This window comes from Ailuropoda melanoleuca, chromosome 13 (genome assembly GCF_002007445.2).
Source record: "Ailuropoda melanoleuca isolate Jingjing chromosome 13, ASM200744v2, whole genome shotgun sequence".
NCBI classification, from domain to species: domain Eukaryota; kingdom Metazoa; phylum Chordata; class Mammalia; order Carnivora; family Ursidae; genus Ailuropoda; species Ailuropoda melanoleuca.
The window spans coordinates 65548993-65575117 of record NC_048230.1 but is presented as its reverse complement, the minus strand read 5'-3'; the positions used below and the strand labels follow the sequence as shown (position 1 = coordinate 65575117).

At 47.4% G+C, this 26125-nt stretch overlaps 1 protein-coding gene across 2 annotated transcripts in view; it reads left to right on the top strand.

Moving 5' to 3' along the window:
• Positions 1-26125, top strand: part of PPP1R16B (protein phosphatase 1 regulatory subunit 16B) — a 101916-nt gene that overhangs the window by 15198 nt on the left and 60593 nt on the right. For both annotated transcript variants that reach the window (XM_034641902.1, XM_034641903.1), the window contains exon 2: positions 9924-10286. In XM_034641902.1, coding sequence (XP_034497793.1) covers positions 10037-10286 — 250 coding nt within the window. In that variant the 5' untranslated portion in view covers positions 9924-10036. The remainder of the gene's footprint in view (positions 1-9923; positions 10287-26125) is intronic.

Sequence of the window (26125 nt, the reverse complement as noted above, 5' to 3'; positions counted from 1 at the left end):
GGCAGAGGTCTGCCTGGAGTTCTGTGCCCTCCCGAGGAGCCGAGGGGAGTGAATCAAAGTGAAGGAACTCTGGCTGGAGATCAAAGAGCAGAGGAAGTAATGTCGGGGCAGTCCCCACTGCAGTTTGCTCCTCTCTGCATGGTGACCTGGGAGGTCACGGACCCAGTACGCAGAAACTTCAAAGACTACATAATGCACGGAAATGTCTTTTACCCAAACGCAGAGCATCTGGAGACTTCCTGGCTTATTCTACTGATTTCATCTCTCAGAAAGTAGAGGAGAAAGGACAGTGGCTGGGATGAGTCTGGCTCAGGAGCTACTGGGTGAAGTAAAAATGAGGAAGTGCCTACCCAGAAAGGGAATGCTGAGCCCACAGGGGTTTGGAAGGCAGGTTTTATGAGATGTAAGGGTGAGATTACAGTTGACCCTTGAACAACACGGGTTTGAACTGCGTGGGTCCGCATAACTGTGGATTTTTTTTCCATACGGTACGGTCCTATAAATGTATTTTTTCTTACGACTTTCTTATTAACATGTTCTCTGTAGCTTACTTTATTGCAAGGATGTAATACGTATAACATACAGAAGGTGTGTTTATGTTATGTTATGTGAGCTGTAAGGCTTCCGGTGAGCAGTGGGCAATTACGTTAAGCTTTTGGAGAGTCAAAAGGCATATGTGGATTTTCGAAGGTGTGGGGGTCAGCTCCCCTACCCCCTGCATTGCTCAAGGGTCGACTGTACATATATTTCCTGTCCCAGCCTCCAAAAGTAGGGACAGCTCCAACAGTCAGCGAAGTGATGGCTTTAATCAGTTATCCTCACTCTGCATAGATTTTGTTTTTCCTCCTTCATGAGTTCCTCTTCTTGCTACCAGTCAAGCTTCTGTGGGCCATCTTCCCCGTCTGACATTGTTTCTCTTCTTTTCAAGTAGGGAAGATATTAAAAATACTAAACCATCATGGCACAGGCATAGACCAATCAGAAGAGAGGCTAGCTGAGCCAGGTGGCAGTCAGCTGTGGGAGCTGCCATCCTTTGCTTGAGCTGGCTATGAATACTGCTTCCTAGAATCCAGATCTAGTCAATTTAAGGGGTAGAAGAATGGAGTACAGTTCTTCCTACTCCCCTGAAGTTATTAGAGAAGAGAGGGAGTTATCAGAGAAATTCCTACTGGAACCTGAGATCGTCTTGATTCTTGTCTACCACGGAGGCCACGGGGATTCTGTACTGTTGTTTGGATGATATATTGGGATTTGGGGGGCCCTGCCACTCAATCTGATAATCGTCTAGATGTTTGTGTTTAAGACTAGAGGATTTTGAACACTGGGGCAAAGGCGAGTATTGAAATCCAAGGTTAGGCAAGCATGTTGTAGAGCAGAGTTGCGTCCCGAGCCACTCCTCACTGCTTTCCCCATGGCAGACATTACTAATTGATCACACCGCTCATCCCTCCTGTCGTCTCTCTCTCTCTCTCTCTCTCTCTCTTTCTCACACACACACACACACACACACACACACGCACACGCACGGTCCCAGAACCCCTCCTCTCACAGTGCTCCAAGTAGCCATCACCAACCCAAGAGGTGGTGCCACAGAGGAAAGCTTGGCCCATGATGTCATGTGGAAAGAGAGAGGCAGAGGACACAGAGGCCACTCTGGGCTTAGCCAGTGTGAATGGCCATCCCCTGTTCGATAAATGCGTAACCCAGGAGGGCGTTTTATGGCCACAGGTGGCCTCCTTTGGAAAATGATCCTTCCAGCTGCAAAGGGAGATTTTTCTCTCCCTGCGAAGAGAGGGGGTGGACCACACTTGCTCAAGCCTGGAGAAACAGTATGTGTAATTTGACTCCTCTTTCCCCGTGCTTAGTTGTTACATAACCTTCTTTAGAAGCCTGGCTGTTGGGTGTAGCACCGTGACTGACTAATGTTCGTAGACCTCATGTCAGCTCTCTCTGTGTGCCCCATCCTCGGCACCTTCCCTCCGGCCCCTGCAGCCTCCCCCACGCTTGACATTCTTACCGACAAGCATGTGGGCCTCTCTGTGGGTTCAGGTTCACGGGGAGAAGCTCAGTGTGAAAGACTGATGTGTTCATGGGTTTTCCTTCACCTGCTCGAGCTGTGGTTTCCTTTGAAGTTTTCTTGGAGCTGAGCCTGAGAAAGCTGTCCCACCATCACAGGCAACAATGAATCCAAAACATCATCAGCCAGCATCTACTTGGAAGAGCCCTTAGAGGCCAGCTGGCCGGGTGGTTACCAAGTCTGGGCTACAAATATACATGACAGGGTGCTTGCTCTGAATACAGGTGATCTGTCGACCAGGCCAGCATCGAGGCTCACTGGGCCAGTCCCACTCACCAGCCCACATGGGTGGTAGGACCTTCTCTGTCCGCAGCCTCATGAGTGGCCTTGGAGTTCCTGGTGGTGGGGACCCCAGCATTGTGCCACGGCTGGGCTTTGCTCAATTGTCAGTATTAGTTTTTCCTCATGCCAGGCTTATCCTACCTCTTCATTCAGTGCTTGTCCGTGACCCCAGCTCTGCCCTCTAGAGACTTGGAAAATAGCTCATGACTTTTGTTAAGGCCTGGTCCTATACTGCCAATATGGCCCAGCCAATTCAGTCGGAGGTCCTCCGGGCTCTGATTATCCCCAGTGCTGGACATGATTCTTTTCCCAAGAAAGTTCAAGTTGCACTAATTACCTGATCCCTCCTTGCTCTTGCTGAACTTGTGGGTGTTGAATCCTGACACCCTCCCCTGTCCCGATCCCCCTCAAAGTCTTGCCGAATTGGGCCATAGTAAATGGGCTTCAAGAGACAATGACAAGTCAGGGCCAAGCGCAGGGCCACCACTCAGAGGTCTGAATGAAGGAGCACAGCTGGGAGAGGCAGACTTGAGGAGCACGCTGTTGGGGGCTTGAGACCCACGACAGATTTAAAACCAGAATGCCTGTGTAGAATGACCGTGCTCGAAGTCTAGAAGGTACATTCCAGCAGGGCTAGGATAGTGGGTCCATAAAATCCCATGAGGATGGGCTTGAGGGTGACAAAGCTAATTTCTCCCTCAGATATTTGGAGCACCAAAGGCCCCAGAAGTCTCTTCGCTCAGGAGTAAAACATTTTTATACCAGGGCAGGGGGGTATATGCTGTTATTCAAAGCAGCGTGTTGTGGGAGGATGGGGGCGTATATCCTTTAGGAGAGAAAGTGGGTCCAAGTAAGCTCGGGGAGGAGGGCAAGCCAGTGCTGTTTGTTTTGTTTTCATCTTCCCCTCGTGCTCAGCAGCACAGGAAGCATGAGGAGAAAGCACTCACGGTCTTCCTCTAGGCTGCTGCCAATATTGTGTGGAGAAGAATAGCTGAAGAACAAGAAAAAAATCTTAACATTTTCTCTTGACGGTGTGAACTTTGAGACACTGTCTGACTCATGTTTTAAAGACTCTTCAATTTGAATTCACCTTCCTCCGTGTTGTTTTTCTCAAGGCACTAGGCTCGAGTCCAAAGATGTGTCAGCCAGCTTCTCCCCTGGCATTGAGGCGTCTCAAGGCCCCGGCCCCCCTTCTCCCCTCCCAGGGTGGGGGGGCTGCTGACGGAACCTAGCTTTGGCCTTCCCACCCTTCCTCAAGGCTGGCCTTCAGCCGGGGGCGAAGTGGCGGTACCTGGAACCGTGCCCCCGCAAGAGGCCACTCGCCGTGCTTCAGAAAGCACTTCCTTCTGGGGTCCCCATTCCTGCATCCCGAAAAGCAGCATTGCTGTCTGTTAGGTCCTTTGGGCTACAGGTAACTAAATTCAAGTCAGCTGGCTTGAATAATAAAAGGGGATTTTGTTGGTTTGGATCACCGAAGTCCAGAAGCCCTAAGCGAAAGGACCCCATTTCCCTTCCTCTGGCTCCCAAGTATTGGCTTCACCGCAAGGCTGGCTTCTTGCTGCAACTGGGGTTCATGCTTCCACTACAGGGGTGATGGGAAAAGAGAGCTACTGACTGGGACCAGTTTAGGTCATGTGCCTCCCCCCAGCCCATCAGCAGGGCTGGGTTTAGGCCCTTGCTGGCAGGTTCTGGCCAATCAGGGGGCCCAGCACAGAGTAATGCTAGGGGAGCTACAAAGACCACCAGCACACTGTGCCTTTCAGTGGACCCATGCCTTTCTTCCTTTTCCTGTTTCCCCGGAGGCATATCATTGCCCAAACAACACTCCTGTAATGGTCTTCTTTTTCATTTTCGCGGAGGAGGGGGTTTTATAGTGTCCTCCCCAGTCCCTCCTCCGCCCCCAGCACACTTCTTCACCCTTTCCCCTTGAGGCTCAGCTTTCTGGAGGGGAGCCCCTGCTTCCCTAGATGTGCACTGACTCAGTTTCTCCCTGAGCAGACAGCAAGGGTTAGTGGATGTGCCAAGAAGAATTAAGCTCAGACTTTGTCAGACAGGAACCAGAGGCTGAATCAAGGCTCACCCCAAATGCCTGTCCTGGCCCACTGAGGTCAAGTGGCTTGGCCTCAGACTTCCTGCTGCCCACAGTCAGGCTATTTTGTTTCATCTACCTGACCTCATACAGCCACTTGTGGGAAAATTAAGTACCCTGCCCTATTTCCCCTTGCTTCTGATTTCTTTCCTCATATCACACACACTTCCTGGATAATCTCACCTCAACCTGGCCTCTGCAGACCATTTCCACACCTGCCTCGTCAGCCTGGCCGCTGCACTGACTCGTGGCCCCACGTGCCCAGTTCTCTGCGGGCTGGTCTGTTTGGATGTTCCCACAAAACAGTGGGCTCAGTATCTCTCCACGGAGCTGGTTTTCCTCCGAATGAGGTCCTCCTCCTTGGGGATCCCCTGTAAGTTTGATGATGTTGCTCTCCCAGGTCCTGACCGTTGGGGCTGCGTCCCTAACACCATCCAGGGTTTCCCCTGGAAGTGTGCACAGGTGCACCTGGGTCTCAGAGGGGGTCAGGCCACAGCCCCTGGGAGCCGGGACTTCTGTGGGCTGCCCCAGCACCCAGACAGGTGCCCCGTCTTGGGGGCCGCCCAGCTGCTGTGTTAGCAGCATGATGGCAATTCTTTAATTAGACCAAGCAGGGTTTTCTCGGACGGGGGTGGGAGGAGGTGTGTGGGTCTATTGGGGGAAAGTAGGTCACCTGAAAACCAGCAGTCAAGAGGGAGCTGTCCTGGAGCCCCAGCTCCAGGGAACCCAGAGGGTTGAGGCAGGAGGGGGTGGCAGAGAGCAAAATCAGAGGAAAATGTGCTCTGGCCCCTTTTACTGGCCCTTGGGAGGCATTGTCCTCATCTTGCTCCAGGGGGCTGGGCAACTAACTGCCCTTGATTTCTTCCTCCCGAACAAACTGCCCTAGCCAAGGAGCGCATTGCAGTGAGTGCCCTCCGTCTGCCTGGGGCCTGCTCCCACGGGGCCCGGGGAGGGAGTACTGCCCTGGGAATCAGACCCATGGCTTGAGTTACTGCTCAGTCTCCGTTTCCTTGGAGCATGTTCCCCACTCCCTCGTGCCTCTGTTTTGTCATCCATCCACTGGTCAGGTCCGTGCCTGTCTTCTGCCTGCTGTACCCCTAGCCCTTAGCGCATTCCTGGCATGTGCTAGGTGCCCAATAGATAGTTGTCAGATGAAATCATGAGTTCATATGAGTGCTTCTCTTAGAAAATTGTCATCGAGGATCAGTAGCCAGGTGGATTTCCCCAATGCCAATCACTTACAGTTTTGCCAACAGTAAATCCCATCATTAGTTCATTTTTTGGCTACCACCTTGTTAGTTTTCCACTGAAGTAGATTTATTTAAAAAGGACATTTTATATCACCACCATAAGTAAACAGTAACTGTGAAAACAAAGTCACGGAAAACAAAACAATGTTTTTGCGTTTTGTCCCAGACGCCCTTGCTTGCCCAAGGCTATGAGCCTGAGGCCTGCCTTCTCTTTGTTTACAAGGGAGAGTGACACGGTTATAAGGATGAATGTTTAAGGTCTATTAGTACCCAGCTGACACTTTCTTCTGGGGAAAATCTGGTAGATTAAAAAAGAAGTGAGGAACATAACTTGCTCTTTCTGTGAGTCCGAGGTATGTGAAATCTTGTCGCATACTTTTGAAAATTCCTTCGGAGTGGATTCTCCTTCCACACTTAGGGAAACACTTGGCTGAGATGATGGCCGGGGAGTCCTTAGAAAAGGTTTAAGGGCTTTAATTAACAGGGTAAGTGATTGGTATACTTATTCTTTTTTTTTTAAAAGATTTTATTTATTTATTCGATAGAGATAGAGACAGCCAGCGAGAGAGGGAACACAAGCAGGGGGAGCGGGAGAGGAAGGCAGGCTCATAGCAGAGGAGCCTGATGTGGGGCTCGATCCCGTAACGCCGGGACCACGCCCTGAGCCGAAGGCAGACGCTTAACCGCTGTGCCACCCAGGCGCCCCTGGTATGCTTATTCTTATCTTTAGTCTTGGCAGGGTTTCAGTACCTCCCACTTAAGTCGGTGATCAGTAAACACTCAGCAGTGCAAAAAGGAGTAACTGTGTACAGAATGTTAGGGCCCCAGGCAATCCTACAGAATACTCAGGCCAATCTGGCGAAAGTGGAAATGGTGTTCTCCAGCACAAGCTGGAGAATCTGCCCCTCCGGAGACCACAAGCCCCTTGCTGACTTGCTTGCTGGACTGCTCTGGAGGCCTGGTGTCTGTCTTTTGGGTGCACAGCCCTCCTCCCCTGCATCCAGGTCCTGTTCTTCAATGGGGAAACACATAGACTCTCTTCTCTTTGTTTCTGGATATTTGGAGACTGCTGTCTCGTTCTGCCGAAGACAGAGCTCGCAAACCCGGATGACCCCAGGAGCTAGCAAGTGATACTAGTGCAGGAGGTCAGGTGGGGTAAGGGGGGGTGACAGTCTTATTCTGTATTTGCAGATTGTTGCCACAGGAGCCCGGCGTGGCCAGGTGCTGAGATGGTCTCGGAAAACCTGAACATCTGATTTTGGATATTAAAGCTTTAAGTTTTAAATGTTAGCAATACATTACTATATTGTAAAACATGGTGTGGTCCAAAGCCCAACCAACGAACCAGCCAAACATGATGGGGACCAGGGGGCTTCCTGGTTAAGTCTGGCCCCTAGCCACAAACTGCTCCCCGCTGCCCCGAAGACTTCTGTTTGTTCTGGGCTGAGCAGCCCCATCCTCCCCAAGCCACGTTTGTGAGTGTCGGTTCCTAGAATTCCCTCCGTGGTGACTAGTCCCTCTGCCTGCCTTTGAACATTGGCGAGCTCCCTTTCACCCCATGTCTGTCCTTTTCATCTGGCAAACTCCTACTCATCGTTTCAGATTCAAATCAGTTGTCTCCTACTCTGGAGAGCTTTCCTCATTACCTCAGGCTGACTGGCCCTGCATTTTCTAGCTGTGACGTGGTGTTGTTGGGTAAACTGCTTAATCTCTCTGTGCCTCAGTTTCCTTCTCTGTGAAATGGGGATGATGATAGTACCTACCTCATTAGATTGTCAAGAGGATTAAAAGAATTTGTAGATACACTGATAGACAGATAGGCAGATGAACAGACGGGTTTCCTAGAAGGCAGAGCTAGTCCCTGATCCATCTCTGAATCAGGGCTTGTCACAGAGCAGGTATCCATTAAATGTTAGATCACTTGAGGAAGTGGGGAGAAGTAAACATGTGATCCACTAGCTCCCAGTGAGGTCTGACCATCATGATATGATGTGGTTGTGAATTCAACTCTTCCGAACTCCTTACTTTTTAAAAAGGCAACCAAAGTGTCTGTCTAAATGGCTAAAATACAAAAACAGCGACACCACCAAATGCTGGCAGAGAAATTGGATCATTCGTGCATTGCTGGTGGGAACAAGAAATGGTACAGTCACTCTGGAAAACAGAGTTTGACAGTTTTTTGTTTTTGTTCTTTTATAAAACTAATCATATAATTACCAAATGATCCAGCTGTTGTACTCTTGGGCATTTACTCCAAAGAAGTGAAAACTTATATTCGCATGAAGCCCGCACATGAAGGTAATAGCCCTAAGCTGGAAACAGCCCAGACATTCTGCAGCGAGTGAATGTTAAGCACACTGTAGTACGTTCACACAATGGAATACTACTCGGCAATAAAGAGGAACGGACTATGGGTACACAGAACAACCTGGACGAATCTCAGGGGAATGACGCTGAGTGAAAAAGTCAATCCCAAAAGGCTACCTACTGTCTGGTTCTCTTGACATAACATTTTTGGAGTGACACAGTTCTAGAGATGGGGATCACTTGATTGCCAAGGGCAAGGACAAGAGTGCTTGGAGAGAGAGGGGTTAGGGAATCCTTGTGTGATGGAACCGTTTGTATCTTGACTGTGGTGGTGGACACACAAATCTACACATATGATGAAATTGTGTTAAACTAAACACACACACACACACACACACACACACACACACACACACAAAGCAGTACATGTAAAACCAGGGAATTCTGAATAGATTGTTAGGTTGTATCAATATCAGGTTCCTGGTTGTGATACTGACCACAGTTTTGCAGGATGTTATCATGGGGATAAACTAGGCAAAGGCTGCATATTATTTGCTACAATTGCGTGTGAACCTACAATGATCTCAAAATAAAAAGTGTAATTAACTAATTTAAAAAGCATTAGAAGGTATCCACAACAAAACAAAATAAAAGCAACCAAAGGCGGTTGGTTGGCTTGTTCTTTTTGCTGAGCCTTGCCTGGGCTTATGTTTACCTTTGAAGTCAGGTTCACTTAGACCCTGAAGACCTTTGCCCTCTGAGCATGACCAAGCCAACTCCTTCCCCATTTGCTTGTCTGCCCTCCAGTCTCAGAGCTGGGAGGGACCTGAGAAACAATCTGAGCTCCCAGGGGTCCAGGCTAATGCTGAATCCTGGTCTTAGCCTCTTGAGAATGCGCAGTCTGGGAGTGAAGCAGGGAGCCCAGAAGGTCAGCAATCACTTCTTGAAGCCCAGGGCTGTTCTGACCCCTGGGGACCAGCAGGCGTTTCCGTATTACCCAAATGCAGACCTGTGCCGGTCTTTCTCTTGCCCAACACCCCACAACTCTCCACCAGCCTTGCCTGTGGGGTCCCAGATGGGCTGAGTTTACATGTCCCTGCTCTTTTCCCTCCAAGCTCTTTCTCTCTGCTATTAGGTGTATAACTTTTTTGGTCAGCTTTTTTTATTCCTATCAATTCTGGGAGGTGGAGACAATATTTTACAGGTGGGAAAACAGGCTTAAAAAGATTGAAGTGATTGTTCCATGACCCTTTCCCCATGTGTCTGAGAGCCCATAGGGTCTGTGCCGAATGAAGACAGGGACCAGTTTGCACTGGACTGAAATTTTGTTGACTTCATGTCGGCTAAGGGTCTGTGAGAACAAAAAGTGTGATTAAAAAAAAAAAATTAAGGTCATCCAAAGAGGAAAACTTCAACTAAGATTTTCTAGGTCTCAGTAGTTCAGCAATACTAAACTTTCTGGTCTTAGGACCCCTTTGTACTCTTAAAATTAAGGGTGCCCAAGAGCTTTTGTTTATGTGGATGATATCTGTCAAAATTTACCATGTAATAAAATACTGAGAAATTGAAAATATGGCATTAATTCCTTTAAAAATAACAACCACCTTTATGTGTTATAACAATATAGCAACTTTATATGAAATAACAATGTAACCCCCCCAAATTAATAATTTTGTGGCATGATGAAGGTGTTAACCTAAGGCCACGGTGGTAATGATATTGCAATAGATAAGTGTGTCGGATCCACACTTCCTAAGCCTTAGACTTACGCAATGTGATAGGTCAATTCTATCTTAAAAAAAAAAGAAAGAAAATATAATAGAAAAAGCGAATGTTTGGAACACAGGGCGAGTACGACGCTCAGATGGGAGTTTTGAGCCTGACCAGCGTGTCCATCTGTGTGTCTCTCCCCGCACAGGCCCCACCATGAGGCCCCAGCCCCGCAGGAGCCCCCGCGCCGCCCTGGCCCCCGGCGCCCCGCGCTAGCACCCCCGTCTCGCCCCCGCCAGGGTGTGGGGAGGCGCCAAGGCCATGGCCAGCCACGTGGACCTGCTGACGGAGCTGCAGCTGCTGGAGAAGGTGCCCACGCTGGAGCGGCTGCGCGCCGCCCAGAAGCGCCGGGCCCAGCAGCTGAAGAAGTGGGCGCAGTACGAGCAGGACCTGCAGCACCGCAAGCGCAAGCACGAGCGGAAGCGCAGCGCGGGCGGCCGCCGGAAGAAGGTGGCCTTCGAGGCCAGCGTGGCCCTGCTGGAGGCCTCCCTGAGGAACGACGCTGAGGAAGGTAGGCCCCTCTGCACCCTCGCCCCGGGTGCCTCCTGCCCGGCCGAGGGGTGGGCGCAGTGGGGGGGTTGGGGAGCTGACCCCCGGGGTCTGCGGCGCGGAGGAGGGGTGAGCGCTGGGCCGGGCTGTCTCCCGGCTTCTCCCTGGTTCTCCCCGGTTTTCTCCGGGTCGGGCGGACTCCGCACGTGCTGGGCTGGCAAGGGCACGTTCCCAGGCGGGGCTCCGAATTGATCTTCGACTTTCTTTTGGAAATCAGGATTCCAGCCTTTGGCTAATGAACATCACACTAAGCTTCCGTCCCTCCTCCGAATGTGCCCCCACGTTGCACTTATTGCGCGTGATTGTTCTAGATGTGGCGAACATCTAGAATTGGATCTGGTCTTGCTCCTCCAGGAGCTCGCTACTCGGAGGATCTGGCATTTCTTAAGCCCGTCCTGTGAGCCACGCCACCCGCTCTGGGCGCTGTGTGTGCTGTTGGGGTTTACTGGGCTTCGGCGGCGGCCCTGGGTGCTGTAGGGCCGCAGTTAATGGCACAGGCCTGCACTTCGACTGCCCTCGCTTCTGAGACTGGGTTTGTTGGTTATTCCCGGTGTGACTGGCAAGTTGGCAAGTCATCTGGGCCCCCCGGACCTTGGTTTCCACCCCTGTAAAATGGGGATAAATACTAGTATCCGTCTCAAGGGCTTATTGTGATCATTAAATTAGCTAATACCGCTAAGTTACTGGATAGGAGAGGTCCCACGGACTCTGAGTGGTTATTAGTATGTTTCATTATGTGATTCTTTTTTTTTTTTTAAAGATTTTATTTATTTATTTGACAGAGATAGAGACAGCTAGCGAGAGGGAACACAAGCAGGGGGAGTGGGAGAGGAAGAAGCAGGCTCATAGCAGAGGAGCCTGATGTGGGGCTCGAACCCGTAACGCCGGGATCACGCCCTGAGCTGAAGGCAGACGCTTAACCACTGTGCCACCCAGGCGCCCCTCATTATGTGATTCTTATATTTTATTTCATTATATTTACAGAACGAATGTATGTTTATTTACATATTTGTATAATATCACATTTGTATATCATATATATATATATAATTGTTTATATGTAGAGTGTCCATAAAGTCTGGAAACAGAAGAATATACAGAATGTTGTCTAGGACATTTTCACTCTATACAGTGAATTAATAAGTAAACATGAACGCAAATACACACTCATATAATGTTTCCAGATATTATGGATACCCTGTACTTCTTACATGTTACTTAATTGTGTTATTTTATGTCCCCTGACCCAGATAGCATGACACCCCAGAGGCAGGTATAATAAACACCCATTCTACAGATGGGGAAACTGAGACTCAGAGAGGTTCAGAACCTTGACCAAGGCGGCAGAGCTGGGACCAGAAACCTCAGGATCCAAGCTCTTGTCACTGGCCTCGTGGCCTTGAAGGTTTGTTTCCCATTATGTGAATGATTAGAGGATCCATAGTTTGACCAAAGCTCTCTTCTCTGAGGATGCTCTGAGGGGTCATTGTGCAGCTGAGGTTTGTGTGTGTGTCCTGTGTTCCCCTCAGCAGCCTCCAGTCCCCTCCCTGTAGAGGAGTCCTTCCTGTCTGTCCCCAGAGAGGTCTAGCTAGCTGTGTTTCCTGGGTCCCTCTGGCCTCCTGCCTCCGCACATCCCCCAGACATGCGGTGCTGAGGCAGTCATCAAGAGAGGGGTGGCACTTACTGCACTAGAGGGTGGGGTCTCACGCACATTGCCCCTCGGGTCCTAGCACCCTCTGAGAAGCATAACTCCCCTTCTGCCCTGGTCACAGAGGGCTCTGGGAACGGAGCAGAAGCATTCCCAGAACTACTCAGCTGGAAAGAGCACAGCAGAGAGCCTGGGGTGAGCAGCCCCTGGGAGAGAGGCATGAAATGTGGGGCTCGGGGGAACGGCCCTGCGAGGCTGCTTCCCACGTGAAGTGCTGGGTGACGTGGCAGACCCATCCCGCTCAGTGGGCGGCACATCAATGATGTCTAATTTGTGTCGTGGGCGGCAGTTCATCAGCTCTTCTTTGCCACTCATCTTTTCCTCCCTCCTTCCCTGACAAAGCCCTGTTCCCCTCCCCGAAGGGACTCTGTGAGCTGGCTGACAGCTGCTGCAGAACATCGGCACCTCCCCAGCCCCGGCGTGGGCCCCACACCCTGCCGGCCTCCCACATGCACTGGTGAGAAGGCGCGCTGGGCGTGGGTCCAGGACCGCACGCCCCCTCGGCCTTGCGTGTGACCTCGATCGGTTTGTTTCACTGCCCTGCGTCCAGCTTCTTAATCTGCAAAATGGAGTTTTGAACCTTGTCCTCAAGGGGGTGTGGCAAGAATGAGACAAGACCCTCAATGTGACAGCTCTCTGACAAGTGACCCTGAATGCTGCACCAGGGTGATGACCGTTTTAACACACTTAGTTTTTAAGTGCCCAAATATACACAAACACGTTCTTCTTGTAAAAATCAACACAGAATCAGACAGTGTAAAAAGTCCATCTCTCCACCTCTTCTTTGTCTCTGTTAGTTTGATGTGTTTCCTTCCAGGCATTTTTCTTATTTGCCTGTGTATTTGTCCACTTGGAGAAACAGAGTCTAGGTGGGGTTTTTGGTGTTTGTTTTGTTTTTACATAAGTGATGACATGTTGGATACATTATTCTGCAGTTTTCTTTTTCTTTCTTTTTTTTTTTTTCCTCCCCCAAGATACCTTGCAGGTGTTTTCATGCCAGTACCGTGGAATAATAGAGCTGTATGATTCTTTTTAACTGCTGTGTAGTATTCCGTAGCATGGATTCAGCAGAAGTTTTGAACTTGTTCGTTAGTGCTGGGCATGCAGGTTTTTTCAGTAGTTTTGCTTTTGCCCAAGTGAATATTTTGTGAACACAGGTAACTGTTGATCGAGGGCAGATGTGGGAAAATGGAAGCGTTGGATGTAAGGGTATGTGTATTATATTTGAATGAGAAAAGTGCTGGTCCTTTGGCTGGTCCCTGGCCTGGGGGCAGCCAAGTGGGGGTGGAGGGCTGGAGCACTGTGCGCTGTGGCGGGCTGTGGGTGGAGTGAGGGGTCCCCCTGGAGTCCACAGGTGGCTGGGCTTGGGCTGGGCTGTGAAGCTTCCATCAGTCAGCAGGCAATCTGGCCGGGCTATGCTCGGCTCCCTGGCAGCATGACAGAGCCCGCTGCTCCCAGCTGGCAGGGATGGTTTCTGTGTGCTGGCGGAGCCAGTGTTGGGGAGGCTGCAGGGGCGTTAGCTCGCAGCGGGATGGGAATGGGGGTGGCAGCTCCCCCGCTCCCTTGAGCTCACAGCAGGGGCTGAGTCAGCCTCCTCCACCTGCGGGGGCAATGTGAGTCGACCCAGAGAAGGGCAGTGCTGGAGAGGACCTCACTGCATTGTCTTCAGGCTAACATCCGGGCACCAGAGACCCTCCTTGGTCATGGACCTGCCTGAACCCCACCCTCTTGTGCCCCTGCCCAGCATCGCCTTGTGCTCCAGCCATCTCCAACTCCAGCTTCCTCCCATGTGCCCTGCGTTCTCTTACCACCCCACCTTTGCATATATAGTTCCCTCTGTCTGGAACACTTGTTCCCCGGATTCCTATGACCCTAGCAGTTGGGTCTTGAGTGACCTTCTTGGGGAGCAGTCTGTGAGCCTTTTCTGCACCGCTAGTTAGAGCTGTAGGGCAGTACACAGCCGATGTTTACCGAGGGGCAGTGCACTGTTGTGGCGAGGAGCAGGGACTCTAGAGCCCATTCTCCAGGGTTCAAATCCCAGCTCTGCCATGCACTAGCTGTGCAACATCAGCAAAGTTACTCAACTTCTCGGGGCCTCAGTTTCCCCATCTGTGAAAATGAGGATGATATAATACAACTGCCTCAGCAAGTTGACGTGGGGCCAAAATGAGTTCATAGATGTTGAAGGGTTGCTAAGTTGATGCTCAGGAGTGGACTTCAGTGCTATAAATTGTAGCTGTGCTGAATGACCTGTGGTCTGCGCTTACGTAATCTACACTACTGTATACACTGTTTATCCCTGTTACTGTTACTTATTGAGTGCTTCCTTTGTATCAGAAATTATCTCAGGGAATCCTCATGACGCCCCCCTGAGGTAGAGAGTCAAATCCCATTTTTAAAAAACAGCTGTATCAAAATAGTTTAATTGACGTGTCACAAAATTCACCCATTTTAAGTGTGCGATTCAGTGATTTTCAGTAAATTTACAGAGCTGTGCACCCATCAGCACAACCCAATTTTTGAATGTTCCATCACCCCACCCCCAAGAGAAACTTTGTGCCCATTTGTAGTCACTCCTGATTCCCACCCCTGCCGCCAGCCCTAGGCAACCACTAATCTGTTTTCTGCCTCTATACCCTTGCCTTTTCTGGAACGTTCCCCTTACCTGGACTCATCCAATACGTGATCTTTTGCCATTGGCTTCTTTCATTTAGAGTAATGTTTCCAAGGTGCGTTCAGGTTGTGGCATGTGCAGGATTTCATTTCTTTTATGGCCCTATAGTATTCCATTGTATGGCTATGCTGCATTTTGTCTATCCATTCACATTTGTGAATTGCTTCCATTTGTTGTAAGTCTTTGTTTGCATGTCTGTTTATTTCTCTTGGGTGGTTACCTAGTACTGGAATTGCTGGGTCAAATGGCAAATTTGGGTTTAACATTTAGGATAATGCTAACCTGTTTTCCAAAATGGGGGCACCCTCTTGCATTCTCAAACCTCAATTGACAGACGAGGACATCGAAGCTCCGAGAGGCTATGGCACCTGCCAAAGATCTCACAGGTTTTTGGTGTCAGACCAGGGGCTCAAACCCATATCTGATGTCTCTGAAGCCTGTGCTTTTAACTGCCAGGCAGACCTGGCATCTCCCGCTTTAGATTTTCCCTAGGAAATGAGAGAGCCACTCCCTTGTGGTCTGTGTCTCTTGGGGCTTGAAGGCCCTGCTGCTTCTGCCAGCCTTTTGGGCCCTGGGCACTGGGGGGACCCCCATAAGCTCTTCATCCCAAGTTGTAACCTCTTTCCCCAGCCGCATGAGCCAGCCTCCATTGAAACCACCCAACATTTGTTAAGTTGTCAGGGTTTCTGTTCTTCTCTCAGAATGTGCAGGGTTTTCTTTATGGGAACTCTGTTCACAGTCCCAAAAAAGTTTGAGTGATTCTTCCACGGCCTAATTTTAACTCTTCAACTGTTATTCTCACAGTGAAGTTTTTCAAACTTTTTTTTTTTAAAGCAGTGGAAACTTTTCTTTATGTGAAATTATGCAGAAGCTCAATATGTAAAGAGGGTGAAAGAGCTATTCTGGCTGAGGCTGTGGGGGTGGGGGCGGTGGCTACTGGACCCTCACCCACCACACGCACCGCAGACGGCGCCCCGGCCCGCAGGTGCACTGATGTACCTGGGCTCTGCGTGCCGTGCTTAAACTGTTGACTCATCCAAAGGAAACGTAGGTCTGACTTTCACTTCTGGTGATTTTGAAAAGGGAAGCTTCTTTTTTTTTTTTTTTTTTTAAAGATTTTTTTTATTTATTCGACAGAGATAGAGACAGCCAGTGAGAGAGGGAACACAAGCAAGGGGGAGTGGGAGAGGAAGAAGCAGGCTCACAGCGGAGGAGCCTGATGTGGGGCTCGATCCCATAACGCAGGGATCACGCCCTGATCCGAAGGCAGACGCTTAACCGCTGTGCCACCCAGGCGCCCCGAAAAGGGAAGCTTCTTTTCTCTTAGTTATAAAAATCATTCATCCTTGGTGTAGAAAATTGTTAAAATACAGGGAAAAAAAAAACATTGAGAAAATAAAATCACAGATACACCCAACTTGAACAGCAACAACTACTGACAGTGTTTTGGCATTGTTCTGTTACTCAGGGTCCTGATAGGAAAGAAATGGTGCCCTCACATGGGGTAATTTCAGAGAAGTTTAATAAAGGGGGAGTTTCCAAAGAGCGTAGGGCATTAGTCCTCATCCTTTTTGGTCTCAGGACCCCTTTATATGGTTAAAAACTGAGAACTCTTAAGAGTTTTTGTTTCATTGGGTTCTTTATTGATATTTGTCATATTAGAAATTAAGGCTGAGGAATTAAAATAAATATGTACTCGTTAAAACATAAAAATAAAGCCATTATCTGTTGTCCTAGTTATCTATTGCTGTGTGGTAGAGGAGCTCAAAATTCAGCAGCTTAAAGCAATAAACATTTACTGTCTCACAGAGTTCCTGTGAGTCAGGAATCCAGGGGCAACGTGACCTGGATGGTTCTAGCTCAGGGTCTCTCCTGAGGTTGCAATCACCTCATGATTTGTTGGGGCTGGAGAATCTGTCCCCAGGATGGCACACTCCCATGGCTCTTGGCAGCAGGCCTCAGATTCTTGCCATACGAGCCTCTTCATAGGGCCCTTTGAGTGCCTTCTGAACATGGCAGCAGGCTTTCTTCAGAGTAAGTGATCCAAGAGATCGAGTAAGGAGGAAACCACACTGCTTTTTATGGTCTAGACTTTTAAGTCACATATTATCACTTCTGCCATATTCTGTTCCTTAGAAATGATTCACGAAGTCCAGCTCACACTCAAGGGGAGAGGAGTTAGGCTCCGCCTCTTGAAGCAGGGAGAATATGTGGACATGTTCTAGAACTACCGCACATGTGAACATAAATATTTTCATGAGAAATACTAATATTTTTCAAGACAAAAAGAGTATAGAGTAGCCTTGTTTTATGCTTTTGCAAATCTTTATAAGGTCTGTCTTAAAAGAAGATAGCTGGATTCCCTTATCAGCTTCTGCATTCAATATGTTGTGTTATGTTATTTCGGTTAAAGTGAATGAAGAAAATCTTACCTCACACAGATATGTCATTGGAGAAGAGAGGAATATTTTGATTGGCTTTTTGGATCATTATGGATATTCTTTGATATTGCAACCAAATTCAACAGGTGGTAGCTTCTCGAAGGTTAGTCTTAATGTGGAATCTGAAGCCGTATTGATTTTTAGCTTTTCTTACTTTGTTACATTAAAATCCACTGGTGGTCGTGCATTTTGGAAGGTTCTTTTACCCATGCCTACGGGGGGTGGGGGAGGGGATATTACACCAAAAGCACAAGCAGCAATAAAAGGAAAAAATTAACGGGCGGGACCCAAAAGCTTCTGCCCAGCAAAAGGAGGAGTCAGCAAAAGAAGCAGCAAACTACAGAATGGGAGGAAGTATTCACAAACTATATATCAGATAGGGGGTTAATATCCAAAAGATGTAAGGAACTCATACAACTCAATAGCAAAAAAAGGATAATCCAATTGAAAATAGGCAGAGTACCTGAATAGACATTTTCCCAAAGAAGACATACAGATGGCCAACAGGTATATGAAAAGATGGTCAATATCACTAATCATTAGGGAAATGCAGATCAAAGCCACAATGAGATAACACTTCACTTAAGACATGGAAGAACCTTAAGGGCTCCTTTCTTCTAGTAGTAGCCAGGTAGATGGGCAAAGAACAAACCCAGAGAAAACCCTGGGATGCCTCCGTAGCTCCATGTTGAGCCAAGAAGAAGAGAACAAAGGAGACCGAAAATTATCTGGCAGGGTGGAAGAAAGACAGCTAGCGTAGGGTGGCATCTCAGAAGCCTAGGCAAGGAGCCAGTTTTAGAAGAAAGCTCTGTCTGCCGAGCCACATGTGGCTTAGAGGTGGACAGTTTTCTATTGTCTTACTACAGTCTTTGCAGAAGAGATTGTTAATGATGACTTCCTAGTCCCCTGTCTGAATGTACCATAATTTACATAACCACTCCCCTATGATTGGATTTGCAGGTTGTTTCCAATTCTTGCTACTATAAATTATGCCCTGGTGATTATCACTGTATTAACATATTTGGTCACAGCTTTGATTATTTACTTTGGGTAGATTCCTTGAGGTGCATAAATTTGAGATATAAACATCCGCAAGGCTTTGGTAGAAATGCTTATTTGGTCAGTTTATACTCCTTTCCTCCCCTGCAGCCTGTGTGCCAGGCCTGCCTCACCTCTGCCTTGCTCATCGACACTGCTCAATGACACCGAAAGCATAAAGTTCTGATAGATTCAATACATGGAAGATAGTCCTGTTGTCTTAATTCACAAATAACGGAGAAGTTTAAGGTTGAATACCTATTCATAATCTTACTGGACATTTGTTTCTTTATTTCTCTGAGTTGTCCATTTTTTTTTTTGGTCCATTTATTCTACTAGTTTCTTTTTCTTATTGATTTCAATGATTACGGGTAAGGTTTGTATGTGACAGAGGAGAGAAAGGAGGAGGAGAGACAGCATGAAAATGGAGGGGAGGATGTGGGTTGTCATGTGTATGGTGCACATGCTGTCTGCAGACTGAGGGTGTGTGTGTGTGTGTGTGTGTGTGTTTGCTTTACCATTTTGTTTACAGATCATTTTTCCATAGTTAAATCTAATGATATTTTCTCCCCCCCCCCATTATTTTGTTCTTTGCTTTTATCCCTCTAAAACAGGGGCCCTAAAACTATGGTTTGAAGGCCAAATCGTACCACCATCTGTTTTTGTAAATAAAGTTTTATTGGAACACAGCCCCACCTAACCATTTACATATTGTCTATGGCTGCCTTCCCACTGTGGAGACAGGGTTAGGTAGTTGCAACAGAGACCATATGACCTGTAAAGACGAAAATATTCACTCTCACCCTTTACAGAAAAAGTTTGCTCACTCTTGCTCTAAAAGCATTTCCTCATCCAGTGATGTCTATTAACCTACATGCTCTTCTAGATTTTTGTGGCCTTATGTAAATAAATAAAACACGTAATTCTTCTGGAATTCATTTTAGTGTAAAGTCGTCAGTGAAAATCTGCCAATCCCCATTTTGTGTCCCGAGTGTTTCCAGTTGTCCAGCTTCCCTCCCTTCCCCGTGAGTTTGCGATGCCACGCTCATCCTCCCGAGCCTCATCTGTGAAGAAGGGTAACTTTCCAAGCTGTTTATTGTGTTCCAACGAGCTGTTTCTATGCCAGTTACACACTGTTTTGATCCCAGCTTTCTAACGTGGCTTAGTGTATGATAGAACGAGTCCTTCCTCAAATTGCTCTTCCTTTGCAAAATGTTCTCGGTTATTGTCAGCTGTTCACGTAATATTTAAGAACCTTCGGTCAAGTTTTCCCTCAAAATAGCTCAAAATTAGATTCCTCCAAAATTGATTAATATTATAAATGGGTATAGAGTTTTGGTTTTACGAGATGAAAAGAACTCTGGAAATGGATGGCAATGATGGTCGCACAGCACACAGCATTATGAATATAATATTCATAATATTATTATAATATATTGATATGTATTGTAGGTAATAATACTTTAATACCACTGAACTGTACTCTTAAAAATGATTCTGATGGTAAATTTTATGCATATTTTACCACCATAAAAAAATTGAAAAAACAAAAACCACCTCCCAAAATTTAGCCAGGGATAGGAGGGAGGGGAGAAAGGAAAGTTATTGTCTAATGGGTATAGAGCTTCCGTTTGGAAAGTTGAAAAAAGTCGGAGATGGGTGCTGGTGATGGTCTCACAACAATGGGGATGTAAGTAATGCCACTGAACTGTACAGCAGAGAGTGGTTAACATGATAAGTCGTATCTTCGGTATACTTTACCCCAATTTAAAAAATCAATTTAGGCCAAACAGATATTATTGTCCTGAGTTTTTCTAAGCAGGCAAATGGCACATGTCTCTACTGGGCAACTATTCCTTGATGTCTTTTTGGAAAGCTTTAGGGTTTGTGTTGTTGTTGTGGGTTTTTGTTTTTGTTTTGTTTTGTTTTGTGTTTTACCATGTAAGTCCTGTTTGTTTCTTGAAAGGAAGGCTTTAAGTTTTTATGTATTAATTTTGTAGAAAACCATTTTTTTTAAAGATTTTATTTATATATTTGACAGAGAAAGAGACAGCCAGTGAGAGAGGGAACACAAGCAGGGGAAGTGGGAGAGGAAGAAGCAGGCTCATAGCGGAGGAGTCTGATGGGGGGCTCGATCCCATAACGCTGGGATCACGCTCTGAGCCAGAGGCAGACGCTTAACCGCTGTGCCACCCAGGCGCCCCTGTAGAAAACCATTTTGCTGTCTCATTTTTTTCAGTAGGTTCTTTTGCGGCTTTCGTGTAGAAAATGACATTATTTGCAGATGATGAGGTCGTCTGTTCATTCCGGTGTTTCGGTGAGACTGTCATGCCCATAACCTGTCTTCCCACCTCTTCTCTCTTAGGCCCACAACTCCTGTTCCTTTTGCTGACTTTTATAAGCTGTGACTTGGAGATTCGCGAGCATGCTGTCCTTTGTCTATAGCTTTCCCAGCGCCTGATCTGGCTCCCCCAGGGTGAATGACAGTTTCCTCATCCTGTTTGAGTTTGTCTGTTAGTATGGCCCCAATTTCCATTGGCTTTTTGGGCCACCACTGTTGACTCATCTGGAGTTTATAAGAAACTGAAACCCCGTGGTGGGTGTCCCATTAGTGAACTTACATCTTCCCCATCCTGTTCTTCTGCAAGTGATTTTTTAAAAAGCTATCTGTTGAAGTATGTTCTTCATACAGAAAAGGGCAAAACGGGTTCCACTTTCACATGTTGCATGTTGCCTCTGTAACCAGTACTCACTCAGATTGAGAAACAGAACATCACCGGCACCCCAGAAGCCATCCTGGACACACAGGCAAGACCCTAAATTGATCTTGTTGAATTCTGAGCTCATTGCCCACCTGCTCAAGTAATTTGGACTTCGAATGGTATGTTAAGATATCTGTGTTACCCATGACAGGAAATCCAACTGAAACTAACTCAAGCCCATGTGAATCCAGGGGGCTCCCAAAGTGTCTGAGTAGGTCACTGTTAGCAGCTCGAAGTGTATATTCTACACTTTCAGGAACTTAATTAGGAATAATTCCTCTTTCCAACAGTCTCCCAGGTTCAGCAAGTCCCAGAATTGAATCTCATTGGCTAAGATGCCTACCTCTGAGCCAATCACAGGGTCTAGAGCAGGGGTGCAATACTATGATTGGTCTGATCTGAGGCATATGCCCGCCCCTGAAGTCAGCTCCTCCCAAAACACATGGGCTGACACTTGGATATATATTGTACCCGCCCCAAGGGAAATTGGGATATGGTTACCAGGAGGAGGGAAAATGAATGATGGGCAGGCCATAATGAAATATGTGCATCTGAGATGAAATATTCACCAGCAGCTTCTATTCCATGCTGTTCACAAATGCAGTCGGCGTTTGCCTTCTACTCCAGAGTTGTTCAATAGAACTTTTTCTGATGATGGAAATGCACTGTCCATTATGGTAGCCGCTAGTCACATGTGGCTCTTGAGCACTTAAAATGTGACCAGGAGTCTAAGGAACTGAAGTTTTGATTTTATTTAATTTAAAATCATTTAAGCAGTCACCTGTGGCTAGGCTAGAGGCACTGTATCAGACACCACAGTCCTGGACCCTACCCAAATCCCTGATAAAAATGTTAAACAGGCGCTGGCCAAAGACTGAGCCTAGGGCACAACCCCAGAGACCTCCTCCATATGAGTGTATCCAGTCAATCATTACCCATTAGGGATAGTTGTTCAACTGAAATGAATTTAACTATACTGTTTTTGTAGTTGGTATGTGGGGACAATAGCAAGAGTTTCCTATAAAAAAGAAAAAGAGCCTTCCTGTCCTACATAAACTTGGAAGAAGTTTTCTCTCTGAGGATTAAATTATAACAAAGCATGTAAGTGATCAGAGTAGAATTTCATGCACAGATGTTCATGGAACACAGTCTGGGACATCTTCAGACCAGCATCAGTGGCTCAGTCATGAACAGAAGACTGGCTCAGGCCATAATGGAGCTCACAGTCTAGCAAAGTCAGTTTGAAGACAGCGTAGTGTTAATATCCTGAAGGGTGGATAATGTTATAAAGAGAGTCTTGTCAAGAACAGATGCCTAGAAAAAGGAGGCTAGGAGATCGTTGACGAGCGAGGCCATGTAAGTACTGGGCAGGGGAGAGGACAATGTAACCAACAGCTTTGAAGATGACCATCCCCTTGCTAAGGGCATTGTGATTATGGAAAAAGAGACTTCAGCCCATCCTGACAGTAATGCCATTAAACGTGATGATTTTGTACCTCCTTGCAATCCTCCGATTACAACCTGGCTTCCCAGCCAGGTCTGCCTACCAGCGCAGAATGAGTCGACCACGCTTAAGTGAATTTCTGGCGTGCAAGACACTTCCTTTTCTCAGGTGAGACTGTGCTGTGGTTTTATTAGCAGCGTCCTATGCTCAGATTGTATGGAACTACTCTGGGGTGAAGAAGCCATTTGTGGTAGATCAACCAGGGTCAATCATGGTAAACCAGGGTCAGTCACCAATGGGATGCCATCCTGGGGGACTCAGCCAACTGGAACTCTCCTGGAACCTTTTCAAACCCAAAACACCATGACACCCAGCCAGCATATCCCTCCCCCATGTAAGGAGATATATGAGAGGCTTGTCACATGCTCACTGGAGTCCAGATAGTCCCTGTCTTTAACATTTCTCAGTCTAGTGACCCTGCTGGGGAGATAGTTGAGATATTTGGGGCATGACTTATTCTTGCTTGGCTTCTAGGAACCACTGTTTCCTTTATAATGGAGTGAGAAGATGGTCAGTATTTCCGTCAGAGGAACTCAGGGGCTCTTTCAATGAACAAATCCTAAGCCCTTCTAAAACAGTCACCAAGGCCAGTCATTAAATAACCCTGTGGAGGAACGCTGGGGTTTAGCAAATAGAATGTTCCAGAATCTGCTCAAAGTATTAAATTTTCTAGTACATCCACCCATCCCGTGTTTGTGCCAACAAACAGAGCTGACCCCACCGCCCGCTCCTCTGTCTGCCAGTTGGTGGAGACAGTTGTGTCCAGAACAGAGGTGGAAACTAAGAGAAGAGATACAAAATCTGCTAAGTCGGGGAGAGGCAAGTGGTACCTTCGTCCTTTACATATGAAAAGCTAAACGAAGCCCAAATCTTGATGGAGGAGTCAGCGTTCCCAGTCCTTCAAGAGAAACCCGAGGACAAAGGCTTTTTGGCACAAGGATCCCCAATTCCCTGGGCCCCCCAAAGGTAGTAGTGGCGATTTTCCAGGTGAGTCATTCTCAAGAACTGTGCTGGATTGGCTGCCGATGGTGGTGTAACAAACCACCCTGAAACCCTTAGTGGCTCAAAACCGCCTACTTCTTAGTGTTTCCTTGGATTGGCTGGGCACTTCTGCCGGGCTTACCTGGGCTCAGTGTGGGGTTGTGGTTATTTGCTGGGTCAGCCAGTGTCTGGGCTCAGCTGGGATGGTTGGGATTCTCCCTTCATATGGTCTTTTGTGCTGGGCTTCCTCCAGCCTGGTGGGCTCAGGGTTCCAAGAAGGCAAGCTCCAGCGCCCAGGCACGTAGCTGGTCGTTTGCCTGCATCATATTTGCTGATGTCTCATTGGCCAAAGTAAGTCACATGGCCACGCTCAGGCTCAATGCAGAGTAGCCTATACATGCCGTTCAGTACCCGTGCGCATGGGTACGGAAAGGCCTGAGTCAGTGGGGCTCTTACGGTTAACAATCTACCACACGCTCTAGACTTTGCTTTGCTCTAGACCGGAATTCTAGCAACCCCATGCGATAACCCTGGCCATATTGTTTTGGTCACATGCTGTGATTGGCTGTTGATACACCTGCAATGTCTGGGATTGTACCAGGTGAGCCAAACCCTGTGGGACCCCAGACCCTGGGTTGAGCGTGCGAAGTATGTGATTTGCATTGACTCCAAAACCATGTGGCAGTCAGCATTCAGCACCGGGGAATGGCTCTTATGCTTATTTAATTTTATTGCTTATTAACTGCATAGCTATGACAGTGATTTATGTGATTTCATAATATTATGTTGAACCCTCAGTAATTGGGGTTAAAGTCTGGATCAATGTTGAAACAGAAGCAGGAACAGAAAAATAATCATCAGCCAGATGGAACGAATTATTAGTTCACAAATGCAGTGTGTTCAATAGATAAAATCTTTCAAAACATGGATGGCATAGGGAAAAGCGAATCAAAGGGGGCCCTGGGTGGAAAGGTTGGGAAGCTTTGCAGAGAGGCGATAGACCTTGAGAGTTAGCATGGAGTCAGACAAAACTAAGTTTTCATCTTCATTTTGTGGCCTTGGGCGAATGACCTAATGTCTTTATGCTTAGATTTCTCATCTGTAAAGTGGAGAGAATGGTGACTATGGGGATAGGAGGAGTGAAGATTCATAGAGATGAAGTCTGGCCAGCAGTTATAGCCTCGGTTATGATGGGCCAGTGGCAAGGTTAACATCTCTTCTGTTTTCTTTCTTATCCTTCTTCCACTCACCCCCACTACCATAACTACGCTATTTCCTCTATCTCCATTTACTCAGTGCCAGACTATTTATTAGTCATTCATATAAGAATATCCTGATTGTAGTCATTTACACTTTAGTATGAAAATGAAAACATTTTACAACAATTTTCATTGTAAGTAAGTGGGAAATGAAAGGTTTTGGCCACCCCACATGATGTAACACTTAAAGCCTTCTTCCATTAGAGAGCCCTTTCAGACTCCCTAAAGTGAAATGGCCTGCCCCCCTTAAGAACTTCTGTCAGACTATTTACTGAGACTGTAGAACTCGAGGTGCCTGGGATCTCCTGGTTTCCATGTGTCATCTCTTAAGGCAGCCATAAATACATGTTTTGTTTGGCTTAAGCTATTTGAATGTTCAAAACCCATCTATAATTACAAAAGCTCTTTGGAAGGACCCTAATTAGCTTCTATAAATGGCTTTCTCTAACCTTTTGGAGTTAATATGAACCATTCCCTTGTCATTAAAAAGAAATACCCTAGATTATTTCACAAAACTTCTCCTAAGTTCCTTGGCACCTAACATTTTGTCAAAGAGACATGGTGGCCAACCTTCCTCTGAATGGGCAAGGTTTCTACACAGTCATTCCTTCCGGCTCATGACTTTCTTCTTCATTTGCTGCCCACGGATGCTGAAAATAACTTGTTTTCTGGCAAGCCTGGGATGAGATTCCTTATGATTTAATCAGATCCATAATGAAGCTCTCCTGGCTTTTAGGAGAGAGCGTCCCAAACTGCAGGGATGGTATGGGCAGGGCCCTGGTGAGGGGGAGGAGCCTCTAGTCTTAGCATCACATCTGGAACCAGGAGAGCCACTCCATGGCCATGCTACCCAAGCCACCAGGGTCCTTCCTCCCTTGTGGCTGGGAATCCTGGCTCTGCCTGCCAGTGTTCCATGCCCTGTACTGTGTGGGCTTTGCCTTTCTACTCCCAGTAGCCCAGACCAAAGGCCTCAAAGATAATAAGCAGGAAGCATTCCATCTCTAAACATCAGCTACTTGGTCCAGAAAGACATAATTTCCTGCAGAGATATGTATATATAGACCAGGACAGGTTTGTCCTGACTAAAGTCAAGATTCCCTCAATTGTTCCAAACTGGGTGAACTCTAGATAATACAAACATGGAAGAGAAGCTGGGGAGTGGCAGAGTAGCTGGGCGATGAGTGATCATCTGAGCGGGTGGCACAGAGTCAGATAGTGAAGGAACAACTAAGGTAACGGGTAAGTAGCTGGAGAGGGGGAGTAGCTGGGCAAGGAGGGACTAGTTGGAGAGAGGGAGTAGCTGGGCAATGAAAGACTAGTTGGAGAATAGAAAAGTAACGGGATAAAGAAGGTAAGGCACAAGGTTGGACTTATTGCAGTGGGACAGTAGAAGAGTCCCAGATCTGGAGTAGGGGTCATTCTGCCCTGCTTCAA